The sequence below is a fragment of the Drosophila yakuba genome, chromosome 2L (assembly GCF_016746365.2).
Source record: "Drosophila yakuba strain Tai18E2 chromosome 2L, Prin_Dyak_Tai18E2_2.1, whole genome shotgun sequence".
NCBI classification, from domain to species: Eukaryota; Metazoa; Arthropoda; class Insecta; order Diptera; family Drosophilidae; genus Drosophila; species Drosophila yakuba.
Window position 1 is genome coordinate 9,176,643 of NC_052527.2, and position 25,536 is coordinate 9,202,178.

Genomic DNA, 25,536 nt, shown 5'->3' on the forward strand with positions numbered 1-25,536 from the left:
TGCTTAAAACCTGAACTGTGTGTTGAAAACAGTCAACTGGTGCAAAAGTTTACTTTTTCTTAGGTTGTTCAGATCAAATATATCGGTCAAATTAATAAATATTTTATTCTTAAATATATTTTTTTTAAATACTTACAAAGGTTTTATTTATTAAACTTTCTTGCATATCGTATATTTTCCAGCTTGAAGTGCTAAGATTGCATACATTTAAGACATTTTTTTCACTGTACAGTAAATCACGTAACATTGCGCGGTAGTTGCGTACTCTCTTGCCATTGAGCCGTGCTTCAAACTGAAACTGAAACCGAAACAGACTCCGAGTTTGAAACTGAATCTGAATCTGAAACAGAGACCGGCTGTTGGCATCTGCTCCATTAACGTCATCTTCGACTGAAATTGGCGCACTTTGCTTGGACCCGGGTCTTGCCTTCTGGGGTCTTACGTTTATTTGTTGTAATTTCTGTACTTTTTTTTTTTTTGCACATTTTTGCGGCATTGTGAAAGGTTGCTTCAGGGCGGCTCAGTTTTATTTCGCTTTTATGGGTTGTTCATAAAATAAAGTATGAAAAGGATGGATTGGATTCAGTTGTCTGGAGCCTACAGCGGTGATTATGTTCAAGCTGTGAAAAGAAAGTGTGCAAGGCAAAATAATAAATTTGCAAAATATTTTATGCAGCAGTTAAGAATGTTGTTGAACAAATTAAAATTTAAAAACCATTAATTAGCACTTGTTGAAAAGATATAAAAATGCTTTTTGACGGTTTGCCTTTTGACTCTATGCAAACGTTTTTAACAACTTTTTAGGTTCATTGCACCCCGTAATTACCATAAATGCCAATGCCTCTTTGACGAACGCCCCGACATATAAGAGTCTAGGGTACATATGGTGCCCAGTGAACCCCGACGATCGTTTCGCCTAGCCGCAATATGGATAATATTGTACTGTATGCATAGTTTGCATAACTCCGGGTCGGGTTGACATATAGACCAACTCCACATGCCTTTTTTTACGATCCTTAGTCTAATTAACGTAGACGCACGTTGTAACTTTATGTACGTACGTTTAGTTTAATTGCCCAGACATAGAAACCTGCGCACAAGCAGATGTGCCAAAAAAAGAAGTAAATATATTTATGCAATAGGCGTTGGCAGACTCACACACACATGCACAGGAAGAAACTTGGATATGTAATATGTTGTCCTTATAAAAATATATTATAACTCTCATATGTGACTAATTACAGTTAATATTTAGTTACAAAATAAAAACAAATATATTAAAAAATATAATATTTTCTTACAGTGCATATCCCAGGCAAAAACAAACAAGCTGAGCGGTCAATGCATGAAGTGCAAATAGTTCGGGAGGCTGCATCTGCATAATTGCCATTGCAATGGCTCCTCTTCACTTTTCAAGTGCTTGCTTTGCAATTGTTAGTCTGCTAAAATTCACAAAAATAAACGAAAAGAAATGGAAAATGGATATGCTACTGGGATTTTACAAAACGAAAATTTTAAATAAGCGACAGAGCTTTTTACCAATGCATCAAAGTTACATTTTTGGGCTGCCTCTAAATTTGTATAATTTTAAAATATTTTATAGCATACTTCGCGGGTGTTTCCTTTACATTTTGCAATTGGGAACAGTTATGTATATTACACGTTTTTAAGAGTTAACAAAACAACATTTACACAACATTTAATTAAAACATATCACCCAATAAATATTTTATTTGTTTCGTTTTTATTTGATTCGTATTCATACATTTAACATTTAACAATTGTTTCACAGTTCAGCGACATTATTAATTGTAAATAATTAATTTATATTTATTTTAATTCTCTTAATTGTTGTTGTTTTGTTATGTTATTTATACTACACACTACACTAACAACGACGTGTAAAAATAAATGTATTTTTATGTAATATTCTTCGTTTCTGTTTATCTCCGTTTTCTCCGTTTTCCCGGAACCAACACTTATGGCCATCGCATAAGGTGTTGATTCCATTCCTCTGCTCGGTGCTGCTTCCGGCATCGGAAAGCAGGATGTGTGTGGCATCTGGAACAGTTTCTGTCCGTTAGGTAACGAGGTACAGTGCGCCTTGTTGCGAATCGACACAGTCAACTCCTTCATCAATAGGGGGCCCTTCATCAATGCCACGCGAACAGCGAGTGCGAAACGAGCAGGTAGCCCGTGGTGACAATGATGCTGCCGATCATGATGGGAAAGCCAACTCTGTGGGTTTGAAAAATCAAATTAGTGTGGTGTCCTCTTCCAGGGATAAGCAAGACCTACTTGAAGAACTGCAGGAAGGTGAACTTGTAGCCGTGCTGCTCCGCCACTCCCGCACAAACCACATTGGCAGAGGCGCCGATCAGAGTGCCATTTCCTGGAGTAAAATGATCTATAGATTATCCTGCGGAGCAAAGGACTGCAAGTACTTACCTCCCAAACAGGCGCCCAAGGCCAGGGCCCAAACCAGCGGCTGTAGTGGCAGATTCAAGGTGCTATTCTGCGCCAGTGATATGGTGATCTTGACCATCATCGTGGTCAGTGGGATGTTGTCCACAAAGGCGGAGGCCACAGCGGAAACCTACAGATTATAGTGGTCAGTAATATACAAATAAGGTTATAGTATACTGCGAAACTCACCCAGAGTATGATCAAAATGGCCACCATCAGTCGCCGATCCTCGCCAACTCCCAGGATAATGCCCTCGGTCATGTTGCCGATCCACTCAATCAGTCCCAGTTCCGTCAGCGCTTCCATGAGAATAAACAGAGCTGCGAAGAAGAGCAACGTGGACCACTCTACGCGAGCCAGTATGGCCTCCATGTCCTCGATGTCCGCCAGAATGATGAGGAATATGGCACCCAGCAGAGCGGTCCACCCTAAAGACAGTCTCTGCAGTTCGGGAACCGAGTGCAGGAAAAACAAACTGATCACAAAAAGTAAGGCGGCAGAACACTTGATCAGCAGCGGCTTGTTGCGAATGGGATACTACAAAAGATGAAAATATAATAAATATAAGTTCTATTATATTTAAGATGTAGCTCACCTTTGCCTGAAGATTGGCCAGAGTTTGCTGGTAATTGGGTGCCGGTTCTATGACCGCCGTCATGCGTTTCTTGAGGCTCCTCTTCAAGCGGTTCACCTTCTTCATCAGTGTCTGCCGCACCAGCTCCTCGTCTTTGGAGTATGCCGATAGACTGGCGGCCGCCCGCTTCCACACGTGAATCTCGTGACGCAGTTCCTCCACCTCCGGTGAGTCCTTGAACTGCAGATCACTGATGTTGCGAAACTTGAAACGCAACTGGATATAGGTCTGCACCATCACCAGGAGAACTCCGGGCAGCATGTGCAAGGTGAATACAGCAAAATTGACGCCCTGAAGAAATAAAATATATGCATATATCAATATATAAATATAGATATTCAATCGGCGTTTTTACGATAAATTAGCCAGAAATTTTACAAAAACTTACATTTTTGGATATGTAGCTATTCGAGGCTATGATGACGTTGGGCGGATCCCCCACTGGAGTCAGTGCCCCGCCAATGTTCGAGTAGATGACCATGCACATGAGTATGGGCACCGGATTGAGGCACATGACCTCGCAGAGTCGTATCGTCACCGGAGTCATGAGGAGCACGGTGGTCACGTTGTCCAGGAAGGACGACAGCACAGCGGTGAACAGGCAGAGGCAATTGATGAGTGGCCAAACGTGTCCGTTGGTTATCTTGTAGGCATACACAGCCAGATAGTCAAAGACTCCCGTCTCGGAGAGAATGGCCACCAGGATCATCATGCCGAAGAGCAGCAGCAGTGTCTCCACATCGATCCAACCCATAATGGTGGCCATCGAGGGCCTGGAGTTCAGTGCAGCCAGTATACCAACCGACAACGTGGAGGCGATAATGGCAGCAAAGGTTCGATTCACAATCTCCCAGATGATCATCACATACAGACCGCAGAGCACAGCCGCCGCATAGATGACGCCATCCCTCTTGTAGATGGGTGACTCATCCACATTCAGCTGGAGCGGCAGTTCGCCCTCGATGGTGCTGGTGAACTCAAAGCTCAGCTCCGTGCGATTGGCCTGGGCCAGCCACAAGGGATCGGTGGGACTTAGCTCGAAGGTTCGCTGCTTCTTTGTGTCCCTGGTGGCGTCTATCAGATCGGGGTAGACCACGTCCAGTTGCCACACCTGGCTGGCATTCTCGATGTAGATCTCCATGCCCTCGCCGTCGAAGTAGCTGCGCATCACCTGCACCTGGAGCAGAGGCAGTGGAACACTCGCGTTGATGGCCAGCTCGTTCTCCTGCAGCCGGAAGGGTCCACGCAGGCCCAGGCCAATCCTCTGCAGACTGGCGGTGGCAATGGGAAAGACTCTGGGTGAGCTATTCCTAGGAACACTTATGAGGCTCAGCTGGTCCACATGCTCGTTGTTGGACATCAGGAAGGCGGTGAAGACGCACCAGACCACCAGAAGTACGGCGATCTTGAACCAGATGAGATACTTTCGTATCTGAAAAATAGTAGATACATTAAAGTATATATCTGTGATTATGCAAGCCATTGATGTGGACCTACCAAACTTTTGGCATGCGGCTCGGCCTCGTCGTGCTGATCATCGTTGTTGTTCTCCAGATCCCTGCAATGGGCACGGGGAATCACAGAAAACTGGTTGCACTAATTACGTAACTGACAATCGAGACGCACAGAACTACGAACCTGCCATCGAGCACCCGCACCTGACCCGCCTCGTTCGTCACATTGATCCCGATCTGTGTGAATGGCTGGTTGGCCAGCGCCGTCTCCTCGTGGTGTCCATTCTGCACCCGCAGCTCCGACTCCTCCGCCTGCAGCTGGTCAACATCTGCGGTGTACAAAATAGATGCACTTAAAAATAGTTATCCATGTAAGACCATTCCGGCCGATTGACCTAACCCTGCCACGGAATTGGCAAATATTTGTGCGAAAATTCACTCATTCGCTGCTCGCGAAAGGACAACTGGCGCTTAACTGTGGCCATCACACTTTGGCCAGGAATCGGGTTAGTCCAGCTGCCTTTGTTGGTGACGTGTTTGTATTATTTTATTATCGAGTCGTGGCTATAAATATCCAGAAATGGCCGTGGGCGAGCTGCGGCAGTCATTGGCCAACTGACTGATGGCCGGAGACTAGGATGCTGAAAAGGGGAACATTAGGAACTCGAAGGTTCACGACACACTCAATTCGGCCCTTGGGATTGGAAACTTCTGCAATCCTTATGCTTGAGTTTTCTGCTTGAGAGCGCACATCTAACATAATATGCATTATATTTGGTATAACTCGCAGCTATGATGATTCTTTTTGGCAGTAAACCTACTATTAACTGTGACGAATATTCAATTTAAAGCAAATTTACTGGTTAATTTGGCACTGCCATTATCCACTGAGCCCTCTAATTTAAGGAACCCAGCTCAGATTAGGTCCACTTGCGAACTGACATCATGTGCCGGAAAAAGACTGAAACCCTGGCATTATTATAATTTCCTAAGCCCCAAATAGTGGGTCTATCAAAACAATTGAAGATAAGCTTGGACTCAAGTTTTTGGTATGCAAATCAGGCAAAAATGAGAAAGAAAAAAACACAAACCCAATGTCAATGCCAAACGCCGACGCAAATGGCAATAAAAAATTCAGCAATAATTACGGCAATAAAAAAGGTGGCCAAACAGCCAGACATAAAAAGTAAGGAAATTATGTGATACGGGGCAGGACGTAGGACGCAGGTCGTAGGACACAGGACTTACCACCATGCAGACGCTCGTGCTCCTGGCGAAAGGACGCAAGACTGGGATCCTGACGAATGCGCTCCGGCAGAGTTCGCCAGACCTGTAAGGCACCTTCTGTTACTTCGCTGCATGTGTGGAGCGTGGAGCAGGATTCCAAGGAGCAGCCGCAGGACGAGAAGCAGCCGGGTTTTGTTACACATCGGGGAGCAATGAAAAAAGAGAGAGAGAAAGAGAAAAGAAATGGGATTTAATAAGATTACACGGCTTGTGTTGGAATTTGTTTGCTCAGGTACTGCTGGGCATTGGGTGGGCGTGGCTCATTTCACCGTCCGCCCCTCCAAAAACATTCAATAAATTTTTTAGCACATACATATTGATTTTTCTCCCATCGCCTTAACATATTATTTCCCTGGCTCGTGCGCGCAACAATTTGTATTTATTTGATTTGACTCCTATAAAGACTTTAAATGGAAGTTGTTTACCCTAAAAAGAGATTTCTCGAGGGTCTCAGCCGGTGCTACATGAAGTGGAAACTCACTTGTGGTTGCGGAACTGAATGAAAATCTAAGCTAAGCTGGAAAAGGATTCTGATTGACAACAAATCTAAAAAGGGCTTTTAGGCAGCTAGCAATAAAATCGGATTTTGATAAATGTATTTGGCCATTTGGTTAACGGAGGGAAAGTGGGGAAATTATAGACAAGCTTCCTAAGATTGAAATTACTTTCGATAGAACGTCGTCACACAAAGAAGATCTTACAATAATACATTTTTGAAAAAACTTACGATAATAAATTTCTGAATTAAAGATGAGTCACCTAAGAATATCTTGGTACTAATGATAAACATAACAGAATGGGGCACCCAGAAGCAACGTTGCCCACGGCACGTAGTCCGCCAGATAACTAAGAACGATGGCAATTCTCATTCTAATTTCCACACAAACTAGCCATCTTCAATACAGATTTGTAAATCACATCCAAGAATCTGAGAAGCCGAGCTCAATTAAAGCGCAATGCCAGCTGGGACAATCTCTATAAGTCGGACCGTATAAAGGTCGTTATCAGAGGAAAAACTCATCGGACCAAAGAGAGATGTCTATTTATAGTGGTCGTAAAATATTGTTTTCCATTTCAAATGCGACTTTAATGACTCTTTGCCATAATGACTGCGATCCAGCCAGCTGAGGTCCACCAACTTGATTGGAAGAAGGTTTCTCGGTGGACAAAAATCAACAGAAAAAAAAAATAAGCACTTGGGAATCGCATCACGTGTGCGGGCTAAATAAATGCAATTTGTGCACTTGATTCAAGTGGGCACACAAATCTTAATTCAGTCGGCTTGACTAAATTTACTTAGGCCTGCCTTAGAACGATAAAAAGTGCTCGAAATAAGTCATAAATTATATTTACTTAACTTTCAATTAGCCGTCTTGATGGACGGACGCGGTGTAGTCATGTCATAAATAAAAACAGATTCTGTTCTGAATCAGAAACAGAAACAGAAACAAAGACAAGACCGCCAAAGTAATGCTGACACTGATTTTCCACACCGCCATATACCCGATTTCATGTGGCATTTACTATGTATATAAGTATGTACATCTGTATGTAGGCACATAGCGAGGCAGAAATTTTAGCTTGAACTTGCCTCAATTGCAATTATCAGCTTAGACAGCTGTGGTTTTCACAGCTCGTTCATAACTCATAAGTTCTTTGATTGGCACTCGTGTTGGGACGAAATGAAAGAAAGGATTCACAAAGGAACCTAATTGAATAACAGTCGGATTGGATGTGTGGGTTACTGGAAACATCCTATATTAAATCACTTACAAAAATTGTAAAACATTTTTTTTGGGTAGCTAAAATCTGATTACCGCTTTCTTTAATATCTGTAGCCTTCTTAACTTGTTGATGCCAATTTCTGCTAATGAAATCGTAAGCTCTACTTTAATCCATCCAAAATATGTGCAAATTTAAGGGAAGCATGTGGGAACTTTCTCATAACATAAAAGAATTTGTCAAGCAGTTGCCGCCTACTCAACGCAATGATTAAATGATTTTGCTGATGGCTCTCCATACTGTGAACAGCTACTTCATGTCACGGCTTTCATCCGCTGAAGTGAGGACAAGTGTCCATGCCAAAGATGGATTAAGCCAACAGAAAGGACAGCCACGAGCACAAGGATATCCTGATATCCAGGATATAAGGCAGACAAGCTATCATTAGCCAGAGCCAAACGAGTTTTACGCTCCACTGAAGTTTCCGGCAATCTGTCGGTTATTCCTTGGGTGCTACACATCAAAAAATATAATGAGTACGTTTGAAAAGGCAGTAAATTTATTTAAAAAAAAAACAGCCAGACTCAATAAACTAAATGAAATATGGCTTTTGGTCTAAACATATATCACTTAATTGGGTTTTTCAACACTCTACACACTCTACTAGGTATTTAGCTATAGTTTTGTTGCTCTGTAGGGAAGGTGAACTGCTGACAAGCTTCTTAGTACTAGAACACAATCTATTTTGTTGCCCCCCATCCTGGACACATACTCATCCTCGTATGCGTTATCCTCGGCGCTATTGTTGGGATTGTAGGCCATCCTTGAAGTGGAAGTAGTAAATGTTCAGGGGTTTCGCGAAACGTGACACTCAACAAGTATATAGGTATGTACAATGTATTCGCGGAAAATAAAGCGTACTATTACGTAAATCGCGAGCTTCTTTAAAACGAAAGCCGGGAAAAATGTGAAATTTCCCTCGTTAATCGCATATTTTTGCACCGCTGGGGATAATGGATAATGGGCGAAAATCGTTGCGGAGAGCCGATCTGTTCAATTAAATAGCGGGATCGCGTTGCCTTGACCACTTGTTGCTGCAGCTGCTGCACTGCGCTGCGCTTTTGATTGTCGCGTGCCCTTTTCGGTGCTTGGCTTTTGCTCTTTTGGTCTTTGCCGCCGATCGTGACTCGGATCGGTTGTCTATATAAGCGGTCGAAAGCTCAAGCGGTACTAACTGCCGTCCCCCGTTTTTTACCCTATTTTGTAGGTTTTGATGCACTCGCAGTCGCAGCGCAGTCGCGGCGCAGCAGCAGCGCATTTCGAATGCGAGGCGAAGCAGCGCGGCAAAGAAGAAGGTAAACACAAACGCTCAAATGAAATGAAATTTCCTGATATTCACATTCATATTCACATTCGCTTTCCATCTTCATCATCAGTTATCATCTCTCGCTCACCGCGCTTTGCTCATTATTCGCATTTATGCTTTCCCGGCGGCCACTGCAAGTGCACTCAAAATCCAACGGCCAACTCGACCGATCCACCGTTCTTACACTCAAAAAAATTAAAGGTTTCATATAGAAAACATTTTTGGAAATATTTATTCAATAATATTTGCCTATGAATGGATAGTATTCAAAAGAACTAAGTTGCAAAAAGCTCAAATAAGTTAATATAAGTAGTGGCAGTCCAATAATGTTCCATGTAAACGTACCAATATCTTTACTATAATGCAGATAATAATAATAAATAATAATTTAACATTTTGAAGAGACTAACTGTTTTAAAATATTTTTTTGAGTGCAGCTTAACCCGAGCATAGGCTCCACCCTTTTCATCCCCTTCCCCTGTCCGCCCATCGCAAAGGGGTTCTGTTTTCATTTTCGGCTTCGTCAAGTGCCCTCTCTTTCGCTCAGTGTTCACTCTTCCGCTCTCTTCCGTCATTGTTGTTATTGTTACTGGCGTTGGCTTATTTGCACTTCTTTCAATTACACTTGATTTATCACATTTGACAGTTGCTCTGCGATGCTTTTGATCTTGCGCTGCGCTACGCATAGTTCATCAGGGACTTAGGATCCATAGAGAACCGCTTTAATTTACTGCTATTTCTAAACATTGATATTAGGAAATAGTTTAGTAATTTCTTTCTATACCCGACTTATGCACAAGCATATATATGCCATATCACATATATAGTACTATGATTAAAAACTGATTCATAAACTGAAAAGCCAAAGACTCTGGAAAATACTGTACTGTTAACTCACTTGATATAGTTCCAATTATAATTTCTATTTTAAGCCGTAACCCGATACAATTTTCATCAATTTGTTCCGCTCGTTTTAAACGATTTTATGACACGAGATGAGCTATGAACCCAGTCATATACTTGCACGTATATAGTACATAGTATAGGTTGATTCTGCAATTTGGCGAGGAATCAGCTGCTCATGCTTTGCTTATTCTGTTAAGGAGCGTTGCGAATTATGAAATACTCGTGGACCCCCTAAATTGGGGGCGTATTCAGTGGGTGCTTCGCGGGGCCTTGGAGTTCAAGGGTGTCTTCAATTCGCATGCAAATTTGAGAAATTGAGCCAAATCCGAACGCCCCCACGTGATGCGAAATTCAGAGCGTATTCGTTTTAGACATCTATATATACATATGTATGTACTATATGCAGATATATATATTCAAGTAATTGAAAGGCACCCCAGGGAAATGGCGCCTGTCAAAACTTTCGAACAGACGCGTGTCAGAAGTGAAGATTCTGCCGCGTAAGCTGAAAATATTTTAAGCTTTTTGGCCAACTCAACAGAAACCGCTAGCTGCTGACTCACTGACGTCACAGGTGTTCCGGCCAAGTTTGCATAATGCGGCAGGTAATGCTATACTTCTCCCTCAATAGATTAGAAAATCAAGGCAGCTCAGGGCCACAATTGCAATCTGACACCCGGAGCCACCTAATAACCACCATGCCGCAGCTTGGCTAATGAAAAAGGTCTTCAAGCATGAAGATATATATAATTATACATATATATACATATATATAAAAGTGTTGACCAGCTGCCACAAGTGTTTGCCGTGGCCGAGTGAAATGCAATTTAATTGAAACGACGGTGGGTTTCGCATTACGGCGGCAAGTTAAGAGCCCTGGCATTGAAATTGAATGAAAATATATATAGATATAGAAGGAGATCAAATCGAAGGGAAACTGAGGCGCCAGTTGTCGCCGTTTAGCGTAAAGTGCGCCATTTCGACGGAAAATGGCTTATAGCCGATGGGGCACGCCCCGTTTGGCTATTTATTCAGAGAGCTATTCAATCGTTCGATGCGATTAACTCACAATACATTTCAGTGAGTGTGCTCTTCAAACGGCTGCTAATTTCAAGTTCAATAAGCAAACTGTTTGAAAAGGCAATTGCAGCTAAGTAATGTGCTGATTTACCTGTCAATTTATTTCAACTATGATAAATCAACACAAAATAGCATTGCCTTAAAACCATTTTATTGTTGTGTAAGAAACCACAACAAGGCAGTAAGGCAATTATGTTTGATGTTCCGCGCTTGTTAAAAATAAATGTTCCGAAAATAACTTCTCAATTTAGACATTTTTAGGCAGAGCATTAAAGTTCACAACGGATGAGTGGCGAAGCAATTGAAAGTGCACGCACTTTTTTCCGTTTGATAAATTAAATGAACACGCGCTCGTCAAAACGGCTTTCCTCTAACGCTCGGATGTACATTAAATCAACTCAAACTTGCTTAAGTAAGTCGCACTCACACAGATACAAGTGCTCACGCACACATGTGTGGCGTGGAGAATCGAGAAAGATGAGCCCATATTATATATAAACTTATATATATATAGGTCATTGTGCGGCAATGTGGATAACGAAATTAGAGACCCGAAAAAACGTTATTTCATCCAGTCGGTCATACGGTCAGTCCACTTTTCCATTCTAAGTTCACTAGCGAAATGATTTCTAAATTAAATAGTTAAAACAAGTAAATACAAGCTTGCGTGTATGATAAAAAGTTCAAGCACTGAAATACTAGCAGTGAGTGGAATTTTCGTGTACTGGTTCCTAAAAGTATGCAACAAAAATTTTGAGTTGCTATTAAACCTCATAAAAATAGATACTTCCATGGGATGTATAACATTCTTTTTTAGTATTTAACTGTTAATAAGTTCAGCTAACTTTCCCAACTTTATTCCCAGTGCACGGTACTCTTGCTACCGTGTCGCCAGTGGGCATGTCATTCGTGTGGCGCTTTCAATGCGACACGCTTCATTAATTTCGAGAAAATTGAAAGCCTGAAACGCTTTGCACTCGGCGTTTGCCATTTGGCAATGTGATGTGTGGAGAGCGACTTGAAGTCTTATTTGTGTTCTTTATTTTGAAATCAGTCTGAGGCGGCTGGCAGGCCTCGATTAGCAAGTTAAATCTTTCGCCGACCGTGCGAGTATTTTTCCACTGCGAAAAATGCGAGTTAATTAATTGAAAAAGCGCCAGTTGGGGCGACGTGGATTGAGGCTCCATAGAGTGGCTCAGCTGCTCGTCAGAGTGGCGAGTGGCGAATGGAGAATGGAGAATGCCGCACGTTCCTAATGGGCTCATAGTCACACGTTTCGACGACGCCTCCATAAATCGAACTGTAACTGAGAATGGCCATTTCGCCAAGGGCAGGGCTAAGTGGTGGGTGGTTCTGGCTGTGGGGGGGTGGGTGGCAATTGGGGGTGGAAGCGGGAGCGGGTCGGAATAGAAATCCAGGCGGAAAGCAAAGGTTCAGCTTGGAGTCGAGTGTGTGGTATGCAAATTGTCGGCATAGCCGTAGTGCTAGCTTGCATTCATTTGCATTTTTAATTTTCACATACTAACCGTTAACTCGCTATAAATCAAATTGCAGTTGTAGAATTGTTTTGTTTGGAAATATTTATTTATAGGTATTATCATGTCATATCTGATTGAATTGCTTGTACTTTATTATTTAAAGTTGTTTGATTCTTCTAAGGATTCTACTAGCTTTTTTTAGTATATTCAAGTCTAAATCATGTTCACTGCTTGCGACCTTTTCTTTGTCTTCCACGGCTGTGGAAGTGTCAGCTGAAGTACCTTAACCCAATTTCGGCATTAAATGTTTTAATTATTCATGTGTCAGTTTTATGGTCCTCACTGTAGCACACATCCTGGCGGGCTCGTAATCACATTCTGAATGAGCTTGAAAGAATGCAGAATCGGGGACTGAGACTGGGCCAGAATTTGACCTTGGCTGGGTGGACGAGGTCGCCGTCGCAGTTCGCGTTATGCGAAAGAATTTTTACTTTTGGCTGACCCACATTTAAGGCGTGGTGGCGGTGTTAATGGCTTGCTTAAAATGACCGACCAGACCACGGTGCGGATGAGCGATGTGCGTGGGTAAATGTTAAGCATACGCAGTGTTGGCTGAGCTGCTGAAGACAATCTAAGTACTCGTCCCAAAAACACAAGACACACAAATTGAAAATTAATTGCAGAATAATTTGGTTGCAGGGAGCACAGAGTTTTCGATTTGTATTTCGACTTTGTTGATTTTCTTGTCGGCCATTCGGCCAAATAAATTAATTAGTATTTGTCTAAGACCATCTTTTTCTTAGTCCATTTTAATAGGAATGGAATCAAAAACGAAAACGAAAAGGAAAAGTTGGAGTCACGTTGCCAGGACACTTAAAGGACCCAACAGCACGGCTCATTTGACATCCCGTTTGATGGATGTATTCTCCCGAATGCCAGTACCTGAATCTATGAAATATTCCAACGAATTTCTTTTCCAATTCAATGAAGTATTCTGTATTGAAACATTAATGACAACGGAAACAGGACGCCGCACATTTGTCCCCTTGTTTTGGGCAAGCGGAAATTAAATGTCTGACATTAATTTCTTGCTTGTTTTTCTCATATTTTTTTTTGGTCGACACATGTTGCTGCCATTCAAGGGAAAATGAGACCCGTACACGATTACATGTTTATGTTTATGTTGTGGTCGAAACGGGCACCGGAACTGCCTTCTATGCGGCCCACTCTCCTCCGGAGTTTCAGGCACGTGCTCTTGGCCGGGCCACCAGAAACCCATATAAACATATGAATGTACGAGTATGGGAATTCTGCATTAGCAGATGTAAGGCAAAACAGGTCTCGCCTCATGAACTTTGGCATACTTGCCCGGCCATCGCAATCTTATAATGGAAAAGGTTCAAAGGGAAACTTTAGCTGAGGCAAACCGACTCATAGCCAAAGAAATCTGTACTTCAATAGTCTTTAAGATGGCAAAAATGTAGAGTTGAAGTACCTGACTTTGCTTGTATTATAGAGTGCTTTAAATTTATTCAACTTCCATTAAATTGGGCATCTAATTGCTTTTATTAGCTTTATATATACGGTTCTGTTTCACTTTGTAATACTTTTCACAGTTTTTATTTGATGTTTTAAGCTCATTGTCTTTGAAAGGATTAATAAATAATGAACAATAATATCATAATATAATAAATTATGAAGAAAGTATGTAATTCTCAATTATCAAATTGACTGATTATTTAAATTAACTGGCATTCATTAATTTATTTAACTATGATGACTTACTTTGGCTGTGGGAACCGGTCGCTCTTGGTGGACGCCTGGCGGTGGAACCGCAGGCGCTTGGCCACCTTCACCCGCATCCTGAATGGCCAGAGGTTCTTGCGCTTCTTGTGGATGCTGCCACTGCCACTGCCACTCCCACTGTCCCACTGCCGCCGCTGTCCCGTGGATGATGCGGATGCGGCAGTGTGGCCCACTGTGCCGGAGTCCGTCGTCTTGCCGCTTGGATGGTTGTTGTTGGTTGGGTTTGGTTGGTTCGGTTGGTTCGCTTGGTGGGTGGCAGTGGGCGGTGGGCTGGGCGCAGCGTGAACACGAACGGGCGCAATTTTGACCGAATTCGGTGGGTGTTAAATGGTTAAATGAGTTAAGCCGGTGACGTCTAGACGCGATTTGGACTTTAACTTTTGGGCAGTGGTATACGTTGAACCCTTTTCTATTAATACTAATTATTATCGCAAATCACAAGACTTTATCTGTGGGCTTTCAGGCCTTTCTCTTGTACATCTTGATGTAGAATAGGGCTGTTTTGTGCCTCCGCTTCATATAAACGAATCACGCATACGCAGTGTTGGCTGCCAGCAGTAAATAAATTGATAAATAAAAATAACAGCTGGTTTTCCCGAAAAAAGTTCATGGTTGCGTCACGCCGAGCAGGGATTAATTATTCAGGGTCCAGAGTGACGAAAATAGTCGCCCAATAGACAGGCCTAATTGGGAATCAATATTCGTTTAGTTTCCGATGGCCTCATTTCATCTAGACACCAAATCAGATGGCACATCAAAAATCCAATCGCAAAGTACAAGGGATGATCACGTACGTCATCGTTCGCGGTTCATGGAGCACGTTCCATCGGCTGATTTCCGATGGGTTTAGGTACCCCTATACTTTCGTATTAAGTTCTACTTAATTATGGTGTTTGCTGCTAATTAGTCGGCGTACCCCTTCATACATTAAACAATTTAAGAGGGCGCATAATTAAAAACCCAACCCAAAAACATTTCAAATTATGGCAGGCCATCTGGGGGATTAGGCCAACAGGATGTGGCCAAAATTCCGGGCCAAATGCAAAGCAGACACGTGGCAAGGACTCAGTTCGGCGGAATGTTTCACCGAAACAGAAAATATATATAATGTTGCCGAAAATATCCTGTGTGTTAAGCGGAAATTGCGTTCACAGATATGTCGCCGGTTGGGTGAGGAATATATTTTTATATATTTGCCAAAAAAAAATGTTTGCTGATACATAATGTGTCAACAAGGTGGATAAGCCATCTATGTTGGGGATGTGGAACCCATTAATATACCAGACAATTTGGGTCAAGCTTGCTTAAAGCCATTGGGTTAAGAAAAGTCCAACTTTCCTGAATTTTCTGATGACAGCCATTAGTCTAATTAGTAATTGATTTCAGTGAAATATAAGTACGCTTTTAGAACTCGAATGCAAAGCAGCTTGAGGGGCTTTATTTACAGACTTTTCATTGTTTTGTCAGCAAAGTTTTCGCATCCTGGCTGAGGACTCTAGAATCCTATGGCAAATTAACGCCACAAAAGTTTGGTGTTGTCAAAACCCTCAAGCAATCACTTAAAATTTATTTGAGTTTTCCCTAAAAGCCATTTTCGTTAGCTCAAGCTCATAAATGCTATTCCTGGTCCCCTTTTCGGGGGAGGGGGGGAAAAGTGATGGATGCGATGTGTTTTGTGGGCACACTCATATCTAGGCTGGCATGAATATTTCAAATGAGTGTCATGAAAAGTTTGCATAGCTTTAAACAACTAACATAAAACCCTGACACGCATGGGTCTTCATTTCTGTGTTGCCTACTTTTTGGGGGCGCTATTCATTTTCATTTCCATTTTCATTTTCATTTTACCACACTATGATGCTATGCTGATGAATCAATTTGTCCTGCGGAATATATTACTTATTTGCGTGGCCTGTCAGTGGTCAATTATTGATTGGGTTGCGCCCAAAAGGTGCGACCCCGAGTATCATCCATAAATTATGATATATTTGCCAGCAACTGATAGGCTAATATTTCCTAAAGGACCTGCTCACATGACATCCAATGCCAAGAATGTTTAACCGCAAATTTGTAACTACCAGGTGGTTCGATTCCCATATAAAAAACGTACTTGAATTCTGGGGAATCCTTCAATTAAATATATATATTAGCATTGCAGTCACCAGACGCTCGGCAATTATTCAGAAAGTCAGAAGCAGACTAATTACTAACGCTTAATGCAAAGAAATTGCTCCTTTTTGGGCCCGCCTAATGAGCAAAATTATCTTGAGGTAATAAGAAACTGGAAATAGAATGGGTCCGACTGCTCGTGGAACAAAGGAAAAATTTCCATAATTAAATGTGCTTTTATCTCCTTTAGATTATCGCACGACCTGCTGCAGGCACAACCCTGAACTTCCGGGAAAATCTCACTTGCTTCTTACTTGGAAATAAGAAGTTTTCTTGAATGATATAAGCTCACTTTAAATTTGATTTTCTTGTGGTTGTTTTATGCCCCTTTAGTGCACTCGGTTGTTTGATTATTATTATTCATTTGTATCGCTATTGTTTGCCACTCGAACGCGGATTGCCGGACAAAGTCGCACGTCCGTTTCAAGCGAAAGTTGTAAACTGAATAAATCTGCGGGCTCGGTGCCGCGTTCCTAGTTATTTCAGCCGGTTACTGCCGATTCCGATTCCGATGCCCATCCGATGCCCATCCGATGCCGATCCGATGCCGTACAGGCGTAGCTATAGCTACTTATTCCGATACTGTTGTTGCTGCTTCGTGCGTCGCCGAAGTCGCAGCTGTTTTCGGTTGAATGGCGCATTGAAAGCGTCGCCGCGAATTGAATGGAACTTAGCTGCTTTCAATAGCTGTTGAATGCCTCTGGCTTTTGGGCGCCTTGTTGCCGCTGGAAGCGCACGTATTCCAATGGCCAGCAACTTGAACTTGGCTTTTAAGCCGGCAAAATTAGCTAATTATTGCTAATTTTATAGTTCGTTTATAAATGTATATATGAATCAGTATCACTGTCTTAAACTAACAAAAATGTAAAGTTTCAGTTCTGTTACTAACTCTTTATTGGTTTCAAAATATTTTATATTCAAATACATTAATAAAAATGTAAAGTTTCAGTTCTGTTACTAACTGTTACTTGGCTTCAAAATATTTTATATTAAAATATATTAACTAAAATGTAAAGTTTCAGTTCTGTTACTAAGTGTTTATTGGCTTCAAAATATTATATATTCGACAAGTCAAATCATTTGTTTACTTCAACTTAAGTCCGCTAATTTGAGCAACTGATTTAATCGGCGGACTTAATGCTATTCAGAGCTTAAAAACCACGAGCAACCGGTCGAGCAATTAGTGTGAATTTAAATCACTTGTCATACGGCCCAAAAATAGTCATGGAAATGATACGATACACAATGTAAGTCAAGAATCTCGCCGAAAGCTTTCGAGACTTTCTCGGTACGAAAGTGAAATCTGCAGAAGAACTCAGCTTTATCAAATTTAAGGCCGTCCGCTTGTTTATTTATAGGCCAAAGTTGATAAATCCCACTGAAGCTTCCAATTCCGACAATATAGACGACCACGCGCGGTTCCATTTGCATGTGTTTGTATGCCACACTCACTGTTTTTTTTTTGTATTTTCTGTATGGGCAGACAAAAGGCGAGTTTATCAAACGGGCCATGCGAACAGCTTCTGCTGTGCCCCATCTCAATTTTCACGATTTCGCTTCGCAATCGCAAACCCAAACCCAAACCGAATCCCAAAACCCATGCCACTGTCAATGAAAGTCAGGCAAACACACTCCAAGGAGCTCAAAGTGAACTCGTGTATAGATTAGTTTTCGCCAAGAGCCGTTTGACATTTGAGCGACTTTAAAGCTAAATATTAACGCTCTTTATTCAGCAATTTTCCTCACCCACATTCAATAAGACGCTGGCAATAATAATAATAATGCTGATAAACGGCCATATCCACAGTGAGACGCAATAGGTGTGTGTTGCCAGTGTTTCAAGGTCTCTGCGGCTTATCCATCTGAATAATATGTGGTATGGGTGCAGTTGATTCGAAGTTATGTGGGTTAAGTACTATCACGTTCTTTTGAACGTTTTGCCGATATCAGCAGTTACTTTCTGTACATTACACTTTTAGGAAACTGTAATACCACACAAGCCATTATTAAGTGAATTCCATTTCATAATAACAACTAATACATAATTTATTTCCACTCAATACTCGTAGGTACATAGACACACATTCCATATTCAAGCCGGAACTTGTACAGCCCCTAAGCTCATCCCTTGGCAACAGAAAAGTATTTACAATTTGTGAGCGGAAAGCCCTCATGTACAGGGATAGTTATTCGCACCTCCTCCTCCATGTGCCATCCACACCAAAACTATGACAAGTTACCACAAACAACACACATGTGTGTGCCACCACAAACCGAGTATATGTCATCGTGGGACCACCAAACTTGGATTGCATGTTCCTGGATGGATCACGTGGTTCTGGGTTGGACTTGAAACAAGTGAACAACTTTTCATTCGCTTGTCAGAAAGTCAAAGTTAATGGGCAGCCCATCAAAGTGTTCAGTTGTCAGTGTCAGTAACTTATAACCCATAACCCCATCAGTATATGACCCTTCCGTTTTTCTCTTTAGTACCCAGAAACTATGCCAATTAGCCAAACGCTATTATCGATGTGTTAACTGTAATTATTTGGTATCGGCCAATGCAAAAATGCAAATTATTACTAGCAATATGCATACATTAATTTATTGTCAAGACTTTGTCGAGATGTACTGCCCAGCGTGAGTAAATAAAAAATAATTATGTAAATAACGAGTGCTTATATAATAAGCTAAGTTTACTTCAGGTTTGATTGTCAAGAATATGTCAAATGGTTACAGGGTGTTCCAGAAACTAGCAACAAGAAAATTCTTGTTCTTCAAGTTTAAGGTAAAGCACCTGTGTAAACATATAATTTTCTGTAATTTATAAGTACATATATTTTTCTTGTCTATGTTTGAAAATGTTTTGATATGATCCCAAGTATGTGAATAGATTCTACACCCTTTATATTTATGAGTAGCCTTCTCTATTGCAACCAAGTGTAACTGCGTTATAAGCCAGCGAGTTCAGTGATTTACCGTCTCAAGTTTTCCCTTTAATTGTTAATTAACAAGGCGGAACTTTTAATTGAAGACCAACTGCGTATGTAATTCGCATTACCCTAGGCTTCCACTCCGCCGATAACGCGCAGCTAATTTTAATTTGAATACCTCACTTAACGCGAATGTTTAACTTAATACTGCAAACAGCTGCGGAGGCTGCTGAACCGCGTACGAGTATTTGCCAACGGAAATCGAGTGCTATAAATATAATGCAATGCATGTCAATATTTATTCCCCATTGTTTATTTATAATCTCCACAGTCTCTTTGTACTTTAGTTAATTCACACGTGTCCAAGGTATTACATTATCGATTATAAGCAAGCAATATCGAATGGTAATTCCCAGAAGCACTTCGCTTGAACAAAAGATTGGCTTAGGCTGAAAGCGTCTGTATGCCAACTATTCTTGGAATTATTCACACAAAGTCTGATCAACAATACCTGAATGGCATTCAGTTATTGTAAGCGTTTCAGGCATTTGCTTATAACCACAATCTTAATGGGAAGGCTGGAAAAAATCCCTATCAAAACAAAAACATGATTAATTCGGATTAGGAGAGTACATTTCAATTAGAGTTTCTGAGAAAAGCGCATTTATCACTCAACTGGATTTCTTACGCACTGGAGTATGAAATATACAATCTGCTGTGTCTGCTCCAACTAAAAAACAAATAAATTGTAATCAATCTCAATGGAAACCATCTGTTGCGGTTCTCGGCGGCTTAAATTCCATAAAATGTCCTCGAGTTGATTTCTTTTCGAAAAAACAAACAACCTGCAGCCAATGGACCGTTATTAAGCAGCTTAGCAGGACATTAAAAGGAAAAGTTTTGGGTCCACCATCTCCTGCACCACAATTAAATGTCAGGCTAATGAGAAACGGGAATCAGGCAAATAAACAACTGAAACTTTGTGGTGGCGGTGGCGGTGGCCACCCGAGCGTATACTTAATATAGAAATAAGCTGACTCGCATGGGCCACCCGGGGCGTATACTTGATGTGCCCGACTTACCATTTGCTGCGATGCTTGGCATTCAAGTGCAGCCAACTGATGATCTCCTGCAGCTTCGATTGTCGCTCCTCGTCCTCATCCAGATCATCGTCTTCATCGCCCGGCTGCAGATGATACGGATCTCGGGTGTGGTCCGTAATCATAAAGGTGGGTTTACTGTATCCATAAGGAGCTGTCATTTTGGTTCACCTTAAAAAAAAGCGACACAATTCCGGCGAAATTTCGAACGCTTATCACATTTTCATTGGCCCGCAGGGCAGTCTAGGTCTAAGCCAATTTCCAATTTTCACTTTATTCCTTGGCGAAAATTAATTAAAATTCAGTCAGTCGTTGGGGCCGACTTTCCCTCTCGCGGCTGCCATAAAACTGCTGCGGCAGTCTCCTCTCCACATGGCGGACACGTCGGGTCCTCCGTTTCACCTCCTCCATTCCCAATCCCTCGTGGCCATTTGTTTGAGAACTTAAAATACAATTTACCTATGGAACGAGCGCTGTGGAAAGCGTGGAAAGCGCAGCAGCAGCAGCAGCAGCAGAGCAAATAAATACCAACAACCACCCGAGGAAATCCCTCGCTGCTTTTCCACTTTGTCTTGTTCTCATTTATTGACCAGCGTTTGTCTTTCTATATACAATATGCTATATACTTGACTTTATGTACATGCCAACACTTTCATATGCGGATATTCTGGTCAACATTGAACTTGGCAATGGTCAGTCTCAGGAATTATTTACGTTTGTTTATGTTTTCCTACCAAAGTGCATATGGGATAAACGCAAAAACACGAGAATTATGATATTTGTAATGCAACTTATTGTATATTTATATACAGCGATACTTTGAAATTTCCAAAACATGCTATATACATATGGTAATTAGAATTTTTGGGTGAAGTATAAAAGTATTATATTTAAAATTGTAGGCTTTTTACGATCTCAAAGGTATCTAAACAGATTAATAGCTACCTCTTATCGGAATTTCTACATCTATCGAAAATCTATAATTTTCCTACGTATTTATGGCCTGATTAATTTTCACAATTCCCCCACTGCGACCTTAGACAATAAAGTCTAAAATTAGAGCATTCCACACGACATTAAAAACACAGCCTTGGGAGACTACCAAAAGTGAATTCCATCAGTCCAGTCAAATTCTATAGAGGTGAACAAATAACATGTGTACTTTTATATTTATTGTGTATTTTTATACATTTGCTAATCACAAATGAACGCTTAAATATAGAATATTCTTACGTTATATGCCAAAACACATTAAACACATCAAGAGGCGAATGTAAAAGGATGATACAGTAAAACTCACACAAAAAAACTTTTTAGATTCGAATGGCAAAACATTATTCATTAGATACAATAATATATAATTCTGTATGGATATTAAATGGGGAGTCTCAATGCCATTGAAAGACTACATGGGCCACAAGTAGATAGACAGTCATCAGGGTGATCTGTGCCAGCATCATGGGAAACACGGTTCTCAGATATCTGGTGAAGGACAGCTTATAGCCATGTTGCTCGGCAATTCCGGCTGCAATGACATTGGCGGAGGCACCATAGAGCGTTCCATTCCCGCCCATGGAAGCGCCCAGGGTCAGAGCCCAGACCAGTGGCTGAAGGGGCAATCCCAGCGATGGCTTGGCCACCAGAGAGGTCACCAGCTTCACCATTATGGCGGCCACCGGAATACTATCCAATATGGAGGATGCCAGCGCCGACATCCACAATATCATAAAGATGGCCATGGCCAGGCGATGACTCTTACCCACCGAAAGGATCACATGCTCGGTGAGCTCACTGATGCAGGAGAAGATTCCCAATCTTTCCACGCACTCCATCATCACGAACATGGCGGCAAAGAAGAGCAGTGTCGTCCACTCGACGCGATGCATCAGGTGCTCCATGTCATCGCGATTGAGGATGATCAGCAGCAGGATCACGCCCAGCAGGGCCACCCAACCCAAGGGCAAAGTTCTCCAGTGCGGCACGGATTGGATGAAGAAGCAAACAATGACGAAGAGTAGGGCCCCAGCGGATTGCAACAAAAGGGTCTTGTTTTTGATGGGGTACTGAAAATGGATTTATTAGTTGTAAAGATTCCAGTTCACTGAGTCCCTTTACCTTCTGCTTGAGCTCATCCAGCGTATTCGTATAGACCTCCGAGGAGCCCACACCTTTTTGCAACCTTCTAATGGTCCTTTTCAGCTGCTTAATTTTAGACTGAAGCGTTCCCCTCACCAGCTGGGCATCCTTGGAGCAGGAGGCCACTGCATTCAGAGCTCTCTGCCACACCTTCATCTCCCTCCGAAGCTCACTCATCTCCTTGGGCTCATTGAGACGTAGTGCATCGATGTTGTGATAGAAGAGGCGCAGATACACGCAACTTTGAATAACTGCTAAAATGACACCAGGGAAAGTGTGGGCCACAAATGTGGGAAAAGTGACATCCTGAAAAGAGAAGTCAGATTTATTTAATGCTCAGATGGGACCTGTGTGTTGTACCCACATTATCCACAATAAAGTGATTGGTGCTGACTATAATACTGATGGGATCTCCGATGGGTGTCAGGGCTCCTCCGATATTGGCATGCACTATAATGCCCATCACCACGGGCAGGGGATCCAACTGCATCACCTCACACAATCGGATTGCCACTGGGGTTAGGAGCAGCACGGTTGTCATGTTGTCCAGGACACTGGACACCACGCAGGTGACCAGACAAAGACTGTATATCATGGGCCAGATCTTGCCGCCCGATATCTCGAAACAAAATACGGCCAGGTAGTCGAATACGCCAGTTTCTGTCAGTATCAAAATGAGCAGCATCATGCAGAAGAGTAGAGTCAGTAGCTCCATGTCCATCCACTGAATAATCTCATCCATATTGGGACGATCTGTGGGATTAAAAGTTCTTAAGTGACGAAGAAATACCTGGATACTGGATAGCCCACCATTAAAACAGGCTAGAGCTGTCACGGAAAGAATAGAACATATCATGGCCACAAAGGTTCTTTCGAACAGTTCCCAAACCAGCAATGCGTAGAAGATCAGCAGGATCAGACCAGCCAGGATGCTCCCAGTCCTGGCATTCACAATCAAGGGATTATAGTTCAGAACGATTGCCAAGTCCGCCTCCACATCGCTAAAGATATGCAATCGGAATTCGCTGTCCTTCTCCGCCAGAATACCACTCAGCTCCTGGCTCATCAGATAGGTGCGATTGGTGGCCACAGCGGGAGCACGCTGCAGCAGCTCCTCCTCGGAGAGCAGTGGCAACCGCCATGCTGGAAGTATATCCTAAAATACAAATAAAAGTTTATTTTTTGTCAACTTTGTAATCATTTGTATAGTAAAAAGCTAAGTAAAACTTACCTGAAACACCTGGCTATGATTCTCGCCTATGTAAGTGGACACCTGTGGCTGCACAGTCAGAAATCCGAAGCTCAAAGTCTCATTTTCAGGGGCATCCAGCGTGGAGAGCTCTCTGAAAGCACCATGAATCTTCAAGCGAAAGTCACCAGTGGGTTTTTGATGCAGCTTGAAAACTAATTACAAAAAATATATGCCGAAATAAATATAATAAATCATTTAATGGAAATAGAAACTCACACTTTCCCTGCTCGCCCATTGGCACATCAATGGTTTTCTCCAGCAGATGCTTTTCACCCACCGATATCAGCACCACTGCCGCCAGGAGCCAAAACACTAGTAGTCCACCGCGTTTCCACAACTTGTCCCGCTGTCGCTGCTCCTTGGAACGCTTGGATTTGTGATGGATGCGGCGGGCCTGTGATTTGGCATTACCCGGGCCATTGGCCGGTTCGTGGTCGGAATGGGTGGTGGCCTCATCGTCGGTGGCATTCTCATCACCAGGCCTGGTCTTGATGTCCAGGAAGTCGGAGCCGGCATAACTGGAACCGGGCTCGTCCTGAATGCGACTGACGTTCTTCATATCCACCTCCTCGTATCCCTCCTCATCCTCATCGTCGCTGCCGCCGGCTGAGGAACCTACAAGTGGGTGGCGGTTAAGTAATTAATTAGGTACCTATTAACTTAGGGAATGAATTGACGTCGGTTTGACAGGTTATTGATTTAAATGCTATGGTTTAGCTATACACTGAGCACACAGAAAAAATATTAATTTTTTTAAATATTTTTCTAACGGGCATCTATAAGTGCTTTACTCACCATGGATTCTTTCGTTTTCCATCTGAAAACTCGCCATGCTGGGATCGTGGCGAATCTCTGCGGGCAGTGCGCGCCATACCTGTAAGGATTGTTCGGTGACCTGGACGGCGGCCACCTGATTGTGATGGCATGCACCTCTCGGACTTCGGTGCTGCAGCTCGATGCTGCACTTGTCCCGGCCGGGACTTTCCGGCCGTAGATTTCGAATGGTGTCGCGGAGACCCATGTTGTTGAGAATCGACAGGAAGTGGAAAAGTGGAAATCGGGTGGCGAAGCGTGGGAGCTTTTCCAGAGATTTCAGAGATGGACGTCAGCGAGGTATAGACGCGGACATCTTTGCCGCACGCGAGGCACAATGCGACTGAATATAAATCCGAGTCGGAAGCGACGCAGTTGCGGGGTTTCGGTTTCCATTCAGCCGCCGGCGCTGCTTTCAATATTGAAAGTGAAAACGCCATCGTACCACCCCCGTCGACCTTCGGTCCTACGAAGCTTTATGGTCGCCGATTTCCAGGATGACGCAGGCGCGGAGATTTTGTTGTGGATTCCCATGTTTTGCTCGCCTCATTCGGTTGGCACAATTCCTATCAACAAGTTTGCATTCTGCACCCACACAATGGCTTATTTAAACGCATTTACTTGACCTATTAATTTTTGCCACCACCCGAACTTAGTTGCACTCAATTGCGCATACGACATGTGGTCGGTTTTTTATATGAATGCTCACCCATAATTTTGTAGCTTACGCGACTTATTGAATTTCATTATATATTTCCATTTGAACACAATGTATATTTTGTTTAGGCTGCGAAAAAATATTTCACACACTTCATTAAAGTACAGTAAAAGCTAAATAAACTGTATTATTAAGTATATATTCACAATTTTAATAAAAGAGACTGTATAAATACTCCAGTTATTTTAGCAGTCATTCCCGTGTTTTAAGTACTTA

At 42.3% G+C, this 25,536-nt stretch overlaps 2 protein-coding genes and 1 long non-coding RNA gene across 6 annotated transcripts; 1 reads left to right on the top strand and 2 right to left on the bottom strand.

Moving 5' to 3' along the window:
• Positions 1–1,723: 1,723 nt before the first annotated feature.
• LOC6527627 (P protein) lies at positions 1,724–20,684 on the bottom strand. Of its 4 annotated transcripts, none has more exons than XM_015198244.3 (11): positions 16,661–16,799; positions 14,179–14,747; positions 5,803–5,909; positions 4,739–4,883; positions 4,598–4,658; positions 3,489–4,532; positions 3,062–3,391; positions 2,656–3,003; positions 2,449–2,596; positions 2,299–2,392; positions 1,724–2,238 (listed from the first exon to the last, which is right to left on the bottom strand). In XM_015198244.3, the coding sequence occupies exons 2-11, from the start codon at positions 14,253–14,255 to the stop codon at positions 2,154–2,156; spliced, it is 2,439 nt and encodes an 812-aa protein (XP_015053730.1). In that variant the 5' UTR covers positions 14,256–14,747; positions 16,661–16,799; the 3' UTR covers positions 1,724–2,153. The 4 variants fall into 4 exon arrangements, with proteins under 4 accessions (XP_015053730.1, XP_015053731.1, XP_002088715.1 ...); XM_015198245.3 differs by having other exon boundaries at positions 16,623–16,775; XM_002088679.4 differs by lacking the exons at positions 14,179–14,747; positions 16,661–16,799 and adding an exon at positions 20,384–20,684.
• On the top strand, positions 16,906–20,108 carry LOC120320519. Its single transcript, XR_005560010.2, has 2 exons — positions 16,906–18,799; positions 18,859–20,108. It is a non-coding gene; the product is annotated as an uncharacterized LOC120320519 (long non-coding RNA).
• Positions 20,685–21,551: 867 nt separating the features above from the next.
• Positions 21,552–24,946, bottom strand: LOC6527626 (P protein). The gene is made up of 7 exons (XM_002088678.4): positions 24,585–24,946; positions 24,006–24,404; positions 23,769–23,941; positions 23,348–23,693; positions 22,902–23,290; positions 22,517–22,843; positions 21,552–22,464 (listed from the first exon to the last, which is right to left on the bottom strand). The coding sequence occupies exons 1-7, from the start codon at positions 24,808–24,810 to the stop codon at positions 21,790–21,792; spliced, it is 2,535 nt and encodes an 844-aa protein (XP_002088714.1). The 5' UTR covers positions 24,811–24,946; the 3' UTR covers positions 21,552–21,789.
• Positions 24,947–25,536: the final 590 nt, after the last annotated feature.

Excerpts from the sequence above, each read along its gene's own strand:
- LOC6527627 (XM_002088679.4), bottom strand. The coding sequence starts at position 20,562 with ATGACAGCTCCTTATGGATACAGTAAACCCACCTTTATGATTACGGAC. Across the intron at positions 5,910-20,383 it reads GCCAAGCATCGCAGCAAATG|CGAAGTAACAGAAGGTGCCT; the intron begins GTAAGTCGGGCA and ends CCACACATGCAG. Across the intron at positions 2,393-2,448 it reads CTTGGGCGCCTGTTTGGGAG|GAAATGGCACTCTGATCGGC; the intron begins GTAAGTACTTGC and ends ATTTTACTCCAG.
- LOC6527626 (XM_002088678.4), bottom strand. The coding sequence starts at position 24,810 with ATGGGTCTCCGCGACACCATTCGAAATCTACGGCCGGAAAGTCCCGGC. Across the intron at positions 23,942-24,005 it reads AATGGGCGAGCAGGGAAAGT|TTTTCAAGCTGCATCAAAAA; the intron begins GTGAGTTTCTAT and ends TTTTGTAATTAG. Across the intron at positions 23,291-23,347 it reads AGCTCTAGCCTGTTTTAATG|ATCGTCCCAATATGGATGAG; the intron begins GTGGGCTATCCA and ends TTAATCCCACAG.